A 9,276-nucleotide genomic window follows, 5' to 3' on the forward strand; every position below is an offset into this window, starting at 1 on the left:
TCGAAGCTGCCTGAAGGATCTAACCAAAGATTCCTCTTTTGCACCCACCTTATAAAGGGTTTATCCACCTTTTGGTGTGTTTGCATTGGCTAGCTTTGTTGCTGTGCCTGTCTCATTGGCTGACTGCTTGGACAGATGATCTCATATCCATCACCCTGGAGACCTCATGACCTGATGTCTGTTCTAATGTCCCCGAGTTGCTCAACAGTTCCTCCTACCTCTGTTGCTTGCCCAACCTTTTCTTAGGAAAGTTTAAGTTTAGCAATAAGGCCTTGGTCAGCTCCGCTCTCCTATCAGTTCCTCCTTTCCCCTGACTTTTCACCTACCATCTACCTCCAACACAACATCAGTGAACTTTAATTACAGTTACAACATTTTACATCTTTTCAAGTTCAATGTCAAAATCACATTTATAACCTTTTAGTTTCTCTGATTTAACATTCATTTATAATGTTATAATAACCATAACTTATTAGTTACTCTTATTATAATCATAATGTGAGTTATTTCAGACATTTCTGAAAAGAAACCAAGAATACCCATTATTCTAATAATCTGATACCATGTTAGTCACTTGTTTCACCTTTAAGTACTTCCACAGGTGTAAGAGTAAGTGTAAATATTCTTATAATCAAACCAACATCAACCACTGGTTAAACCAATATTAATTATTGGCCCAATTATAAGTCATTAATTGAAGTATTTTACTCTGGGTTTTATCCAATTACACAAAATGTTTAGATTAATTTTATTACCGTCTGACTCTACTGTTGGGTCTTGATGTCACCTGTGTAATTAATTTTAAGGTAATTTTATTTATTGTTGCTATTAAACTAAAATCTACAGCATGGGGAAGTGGGATGAGCTCGACTTTTCTCGACAATGTGATCCGTTGCCACTTCTGAAAGGAATCTACCCACCTTCACATGGCATGAGGTTCACGTTAAACTTTGCTGACCTCTGAGTTTGCACTTATTCATAATGAGCTGAACGATCATCTGCTTTAGAATTGAGGGCAGGCACAGACTTGTGGTTTAGGCTCAAGGGATCGGAGGATGAGTTTCCTTCTTTCTCCAGAGGATTTGGAGCTTGACAACTGTTGATGGGAGAGAGTTTCTTCTTCCAATCGACTTTCTTTGTTTAGAATAACATCCGGCTCCGTTTTAGTTTAGCTGTTGTGGGTTCCTGAAAATGTCTTCGTTTTTGTTTTTTGTCCAGACAAGTTTCACCTTGGAAAGAAAATTCTCCAATCTTGGGTGCATTTATAAGGAATCAATAATTAATAAATGGCAGGTTTACTCGAGGCCAGAGACTCTTAATCTTAACACAATCTGAGGACACGTGGCATTTGTGGCTCTAACCTGAATATTTTAATATTCTATTCAGTTCAGGTTCATTTTTGGTCATTTTAATTAAAACATTTAACAGCATCAGAAGCCAAATGTCACTCCAGTCAAAATTACTGTTAATTATGCATGAAGATTAACTTTGTTTTTTAATCAGATAAAGTGAAGTATAATAAATCTGTAGATTCAGTCTCAGATCTGTGTAATTATTGTGCAGTGAACCAAACTTGGTAGATTTTTTATTTATTTGTTTTCGGACAGTTTGAGGAAGCAGGAGTCTCTCATATGATTGTCCTCAGATTCTGTTGATGTGTAAATATGGGTTATGATGTGCACAGTTACAGTTTAGGAAACATTTTGTTGTTGTTTTTTTGATTCATTCTGCTTCTCTGTGCAGCTCTGATGGATACTCTGACTGTGCTAAACTCCTCCGCTAACTGGAGGATGTTGGATGACTGGGAAAGTCGCAAGAATAAATCGGCGTGCAGCCGCTGTGCCGTGGTGGGAAACGGAGGGATCCTGAAGGGCTCGAAAAAAGGGAAGGAGATTGACGGCCATCATTACGTCTTCAGGTACTGAGCTGGACAGCAGAGCTCTGACATCTTAACAAAACTCTACTGTGTTGATTTTTGTCTTATAAGTTGTAACAACCTAAAAAAACAAACATGCTGTCGATGGGTTTGGCTGCCATGGCAACATACCACACGCCCCCATCAAAGTAGTTTTCTTTTCACATCAAACTAAAACTATCATAAATTTTCTTTTGTTGGAGTCGTTTTGAGATGTTTGGGGTTTTCCTTCCGTGTTTGTGCTCATTTGTGGACCCTGTGGTTCCGCAGGACCAACGGGGCGGTCATCAAAGGCTTCGAGGAAGACGTGGGCTCCCGGACCACCCACTACACCTTCTCCACCAACACGCTGATGAACTCCATGAGGAGCTACAGCGGCGTCGGGTACAACGGACCGCCCGTGTCCGCGGTGAGGACGCGATCAAAGGGTCTGTCTCTCCTCCTGTCTGAAGAACGCGTCCTCTTTTAACGCTGCGCTGCTCCGCCACAGGAGACGCGCTACATTTTCCTGCCCGATCACGACCGGGATTACCTGCTGATGAAGGCGGCGTCCTCGCACACGCTGGTGCTGAGGGGACCCGAGCGAAACAAAGAGTGAGTGACGGTCACAGATGAGTTTATGTCGAGGTCGAGCAGCGTCATTGATCTAAAGTTATGATCAAATATGAGCTGTTAATCTATCTTGTTGCATTTAAACCCGTTGGCAGGTTAGATCTTCATAATGCTTTTATTTAAGGCAGCCAGGCCACATTTTTAGTCACAAAATGCAACTTCACATAATATCATGTATATGAATTTTGATATTCAGATTCTCATTAAATTTCAAGAATAAATACTTTTTAAATTTTGATTTGAACTTGACGGGAATCTGAATTTTGAATGTTTTTGAATGAATTTTGAATCCTCTTTTAGTTTGACGTGTTTTTAAATATAAAATTGATCAAATCTTTATTATGTTCTAAATAATTTAGATCTAACCTCTGGCGTATTAAAACGCTCAAACGCTTCCACCGTTTCATCATTAGATATTTGCCGCAGCCGACGTGGAAAAAGCCACGTATCCTTTCGGTCCGACTTCATCCGTCTCAAATATTTACGCACCACTCCTTGTAGCTCATTTGCGTGACTCGAGTGTTTGGTCTAAAGCTTCGGTTTGGGACAGATCGTCTCACGTTTCACTTTAAAGGACTTCAACCTTGGTTAAAGCTCTGCTCTGTAAAGGTGCTTCTCCCTATTTAAATTCAACCTGATGTGAACCAGTTGACTTGAAGCAAACCTACAGTCTGCAGCTGAAGTGAGTCACGTAACTGAGAACCCAGAAAGCCTGGAACTGAAACCGGTTTGTGTTTTTTTTTGTTTTGCAGAGCTGCCATGTCATCAGGGATGTAGATCGCAGCTTTACTTCATGAAATCAATCATGCAGTTTGTTCTGAAAGCCACTCTGCACTGATGGGTTTCCTGACATTTGGACATTGACGTCCCTGTGCTGACAAATAAAATGATTAGATTTAACCTTCAGTCGGAAAGATGCTGTTCACTTAAATCCACGAAATGATGATTGTGTCGTATTTTTTACACTTCAGTTTTCCCAGAGTCCAAAAATGATTCCCGTTGCCTCTGGATCACGTCGTTCTCACATTTATTTTGTTTTCTCTTCTGGTTGAGTTGAGCGCTGCTCCTCGACACGGTGATGCTGGGCGAACGCAGTCATTTTTCACAGCTGAATCTGTTGTTGGTTTCCGTTTCAGTGCTGATTAACATTCAGGATTTGAATCTGTTGAGATTCTCCAGTACTTTTGCAATATCCAAAAATGTTATTAAACTTTCTATAAAGTAGCTCTTACAGTTTTGACGGGAGTTGCATGTCAGCAACTAATCATGTCGCTGAATGGATGTGAAATTAATTCACACTATAAATTTTCTTTCATTGTAATTTAATGCCCAAGCAGAGATTCCTTTGTTCTTTTACATTGGTGAGCTTTTAGACCAGTTGTTTTACATTTTAGAGGTTTCAAATTCTTCCAGCTAGGCGTCGCTGCATGTGTGCGTGTGAAAGGTTTACGGGTTAAAACTTGAGGACCAAACGACATGAGGAAATGTCGCGGTGTGAATCATAACAAAGATACGAGCTAAACGCACATTTAACCAGTCTTTTCATAACTTGTCACAACTCTGGTTCAACTGGATGCCTGTTTTCACCTGAAGATGTGATGATTACGGCAAAACTAAAATACATTTTTCTTCACCGTTAATTTCTATTGTTTACTTTGCGCAGCCCAACAAGATACTTTGGAAAGGATGTCTCGGCAGCAAAGCTGAAGATGTACCACCCAGATTTCATCCGTTACCTCAGAAACAGGTGAGCCGGTGATCTGAATGAAAACGGCAGCAGAGATGGATTTAAAACGTGATGAGACCTGAACAAGCTTCTGAATAGATTTTTCCTGCTGGCTAACGTCAAGCTGAATGAAGCATGAGAACGTCACTAATCCCTAAAGATGTAGTTATGCCAATTAAGTTTTTAAAACGGCGGTTTCAGATGTTGTTTGTGCAACTCTCGACTGATTTCTGGTTTCAGATTCCTTCGGTCGAACATCCTGAATGGTCGATATAGGAGCATCTACCGTCCGTCGACTGGAGCTGCAATGCTGCTGGCCGCGCTGCACACCTGCGACCAGGTAGGAGTCGTCAGTGTTCGCCCTGCTGAGCCATGAATAGTTATTTTTTTATGCATTATCTACCACACTTTAACCCTGTGTGTGCGGGGGGAAGCTTACACACTGACCCAGTTACACTAGTTCTGATGGGAGGAATGGGCCAGAATTCCAGTAAGTCCTGTGAGACGTTTGTTGGAAGGAAACTTACAACCAGTTAAAAGGACAATTCTGCCAAATATTAAGTAAAGGTGTTGTGAATCTAAAATGAAGAGACAAAACTGTCTTTACTCTTGCATTTAGCAAATGGAGATGATTTTGGGCCATTCTGACCTAAAATAGAAAAATGTTGTACAATGCTTGGCTGCGCTTGCACAAAAAGGATTGTGACTCTCCTCAGCTCAACCTGCAGAAATGTTTCCCCATTTCATTTTTACTTTTTGTCTTGTTTTTCTTTGGTTGTCAGAACTGCCACAGCCATCGGATCCCTTTTTTGTAGAACCTGTTTCTAGACCCGTCGGCAGGAGGAAACGGAGATCAACACAGAAAATTAAATATGAGTCTGTTTGTTTTATGCATTTGCTTCCACTTAAACCTTTTGTTTGTTTTTGTAGGTGAGCGCCTACGGCTTCATGACGCCAGACTACAGCAAATACTCGGACCACTACTACGACAAATCCTATCACAAGGTGGGCTTCTTCGCCAACCACGACATGCGTATGGAGATGAAGGTGTGGCAGAGGCTGCACAAGGCCGGACTCATCACGCTTTACATGCACAATGAAACGAACCTCAACTGATGTCGCCCTTCCTGCGACGTGACGCGAGTTTTCCTGTCAGTGAAGAACTGTAAATGTTTGTTCAAAAAACTGTTTGGGTTGCTCCTGGGAAAGATGAAGACTTAAACTATTTCTCTAGAAGGATTAATTTATCTTGGGATGCACGAGTTGAGCATCTGTGGCTCCCCAAAGATATGTTTCTTTTTTCCTCAATAATCACAATCAAGTTGAATCGTAATTTATGAAAACGGTGACAGTGTTCCTATACAAACAAGACCATAATTAAGGATTTCTGAGCCTTAAAGAAAATCCACTGGAGTAGCAGAAGTTAGTTCTTTGAAATGTGCTGCTTATTGCTGACCTCAAGATTCACCATCCTGTTTTGTGCTTAAATTATTGACCGTTCTAGTAATGAATGCATCGGTTCGTATTACATGCTGTCGCAAACATAAAATTTCTAGGTGAAAATACGTTTTTAGTTTGGATATTCTGACTCCACAGATTGCGATCTGTGGTTTTTGAGAGGCTTGGACCTTGTAAAGCAGTTCAGCTTTAGCCTTCCTGCCAACTTTCAATCATTTCCATTAGGAGCAATGTTGAAGTTGGAGTGTGTGTAAGAGCGCCTGTTTCCTAACAGAGATGAACTGACTTGGTGTTTACATTTTACAAATACAAAATCATGTTAACTAACTGCTGTACTCTGTTCAGCCTTCTTGTTACCCTCCTAAGGTTTTTCTCTCTCCTGCATCCTGAATGAACTGCAGCTTGACAAGTCTTGACATGTTGAAAATTATTTTTAAAATGGGTGATTTCTCTCGCGCCATTTAAATGCCTCACTGATGCTGAAAATGACCAACTTTAAGTCGTCTTCACTCTGTTTACAGCCTCAACATCCTTTGTTGTTGTTGTTGTTGCTAGGGAACCAGGCAGTTCTTGGTATACAAATATCCCTGATTGCAAAAACGATTATCTTGAGTTTCCAGCCCAAAATTGTAAGTCACATCACCGTGTGGTGTCTCCTAATTATAGTGTTTGTGAGCATAAAGACAGCCTGAGATGTTGCGTTTTATTGCTAACAATAGCTTCGGTCAGCGATTATATCCCTGGTCCTCAAGGCACACTGCCCTGCATGTTTTGGATGTTTAATACTTTTGAATCAGATGTTCTGCGATCAGCCTTCCATTCAAATCAGGTATCCTGAAGCAGAATAATGTCTAAAACATGCAGGACGCTCTGCCTTTCTGGCCAGGGTTGCAGAAAAGCTAGCAAAGCTAACATCTGGGCTAACAGGTGCCTCTAAATGATTTATTTGTGTATAAAAGTTACAGTATGAAATTTGTTAACGTTGTGCTATCACTCTGAAGTTTGAATCTTCTGAGCTCTGACCATCAACACGGTAATAGAAAGATGTGCTAGCATGCTAACATTTGCAAGTGGCTCAGATCGATCCGTTTTAATGCATTAAGCTGTTCAGCTTCAGGTTTTGTCAACAGCCACTGAGCCACACTAAACAGTCTGGAATCATTTTCTACATGAGGTCATGGTACAAAGGGCTAAAGATAAAAGCATGAATAAAACTGGTGTCTAGATATGTATAAATATGCAATCATAATTGTTTTGGTGACCAATCTGCTGATAAACGCACTATTTAAAAGCGGCGTGCATAAAGGGTCACTAAGAAAACCTAAGATTTGTTTCCAGGATGTCTAAACTCCGTTTCTGGTTAAAGTATTGGTCAAGTATGAAATTGATTGTACTTCCTGAAGTGATAAGTAAATTTCCCTGAAATAAAACTGTAATGTGCTGAGGAGTAGATGCAGTTCCTTGATGAGTTTTTTTGTTTTTGTTTTCTAGAACCTAAGGTACAGTATCTTTTTTTTTTTTTCTCCCTACGGCAACAAGGACTGTAAACTTTCACCAAAGATCTATCCCACAGTTTCCTTTTTCAGAGCCATAGATCTCAGCAAACGTGTTGCCTGAAGGACTTTAGAACGTCACAAAATGTGTCTGCCATAAAGTTTAATGTGAGACGCTGTTAAGAATCCAGCTCTGTTTACCACTTTAATGGCTCCCACCTGTGGCCAAAGTTTATTCTGACTCGCCCTCCGTCACTCCTTTTACTGTGGATTGCCTCCAACTGTGACTTTAAAGCTTATTCTGATTATTGTGTAAATATGAAAGGATTTATATATTTAACTTTAATTGTAATGGTTTTTTTTTTTTTAAAAACCGTTACCACTTTGTGATTTTAAACACTTTGTGACCATTTGTGCCTTTAATGGAAAGCAGCATTTTGTTTTCTTGAGAATTTTTTTTTTGTGGGGGGTGTTTCTGCAGAGACAGGAAACACAGAGCTGTTTAAGACTTGTATTTTTTTTGTTTTTGGAAGGTGGCAGGTAACAGGATTGGTTTGTTCACACTCCCCTCTGACAAACGGTGTTGTCATCCTGAACGACAAACTGAGTTGCTTTTTTTTTTCCTACAGTCTTGAGACTGGTGTTATGTGTTATGTTTGTTTATTTTTTTCTCAACTGGAAGAAAAGGGAAGGGCAAATCAGGGAGCTTTTTGTATTATCTTCATTCAAGTAAAGGGGTTTGATTCTCTAAACCCGTCTATTTTTCTAGACTGTAGCCACGCAAAGGGACTTTTACAGTGCAATTTCTGTTTTTTTGACCCAATAAAACTGTGCAAATGTAAAACCAGCTTTAATTGATGTTTTTTGTGTTTTTCTGTAACCTTTCACACTCCCAACCTGCGTGGTGTTTATCCCCCCCCCAAAAAAAAAAAAAAAACAGAACATGGAGACGATTTTCGGGAGAAGATTTAATGAAAATAAAAGCCAGTCAGCTGATGCAGTTTTGCTTCTTTTTCTAGCTGTTATTTATACCTGCTAGCTCTTATGAACATGTTGCATGAAACTAGATGTGAACTTACTGTACTCTGGGCTAAGGAGTTTATTGATCATCCATCTGAGCTAATCTTTCAAAATCAAAGATGAGCTCAGCGCTTGAGGATTGTGTTTATTCCACCTCTGTTTTTTTTTTTTTAATCATAACTCTTTAAATCCTTAATTTGCAGCTTTAAAATCCCTTTTAAGGTGGACGGTGTTGATCTGGAGGGCCTGGAACTGAGGTTACGTGGTGGTGAACCGCTGCCTCTCGCTGCTGCGCAGCAGGGAGGGGAACATGAAGCCAGATGTGCGTGGTGCCATGTGGTCGGGTGCGTTTGAGGTCATGAGTCAGACTTTACAGCGCTGCTAACATGTCTGCCAGCTTGAGGTTGCAATTACAGAAAGCCATGGCCATCTGATGTTTTTACACCAATGAGCTTTCAGAAAAGTGACACTGGCGTTATCTAAGGATAATCAACAGGTTTCTGTTTACTGTACTATTCATTAGTCAGCTTGAGTATTTCAGGCACCACCCGTCCCATAAACTGGAATATAATCATCTGTGGCGAGGAATCTTTCCAGCACAAAAATTAGATCTGTGGTCTTCGTCTTGGATCGCACGATGAATGTTGGGGAGTAAACAGGAACCCAAGAAATGAGGAAAACTGTTTAAAATAGGTAAATTATTTGGTGTAACTGTGGAAAAATTGGTTAAATCGGTTAAACGCCTTAGATTTATTGCTCCGGGGGGAGTATAAGTTGAACTGCATGTTTTTATATATTTTTAGATAACTGCATTTTTGTTTTGGAAGATAAAATTACAATGTTTTAGCTTTATGATTCAAAACTAAGCGCTTTCATCAAAGCTGCAGGAAACGCTCCTCTCTGCTGCCTCCCAGTGGCCGTAGCGACTTACTGCTTCGGCTTCCATGTTTATTTAATTCAGTTAAATTTATTACAGCACCAGTTTATAATCTCAAGACTTTTTAGTTTATATATGGAAAAATATCAATCAAATAATGCAGACGATAATCGAC

The 9,276-nt window shown here is 40.0% G+C and overlaps 1 protein-coding gene across 1 annotated transcript in view; it reads left to right on the plus strand.

Annotated features, from left to right (window-relative positions):
- st6galnac (ST6 (alpha-N-acetyl-neuraminyl-2,3-beta-galactosyl-1,3)-N-acetylgalactosaminide alpha-2,6-sialyltransferase) overlaps positions 1–8,052 on the plus strand; it is a 19,871-nt gene extending 11,819 nt beyond the window's left edge. The window contains exons 5-10 of the mRNA XM_017310742.1: positions 1,744–1,918; positions 2,186–2,324; positions 2,406–2,509; positions 4,191–4,274; positions 4,494–4,593; positions 5,184–8,052. Of these exons, the coding sequence (XP_017166231.1) occupies positions 1,744–1,918; positions 2,186–2,324; positions 2,406–2,509; positions 4,191–4,274; positions 4,494–4,593; positions 5,184–5,369 (788 nt within the window). The 3' untranslated portion in view covers positions 5,370–8,052. The remainder of the gene's footprint in view (positions 1–1,743; positions 1,919–2,185; positions 2,325–2,405; positions 2,510–4,190; positions 4,275–4,493; positions 4,594–5,183) is intronic.
- Positions 8,053–9,276: the final 1,224 nt, after the last annotated feature.

Source organism: Poecilia reticulata, linkage group LG19, assembly GCF_000633615.1.
Source record: "Poecilia reticulata strain Guanapo linkage group LG19, Guppy_female_1.0+MT, whole genome shotgun sequence".
NCBI lineage: Eukaryota > Metazoa > Chordata > Actinopteri > Cyprinodontiformes > Poeciliidae > Poecilia > Poecilia reticulata.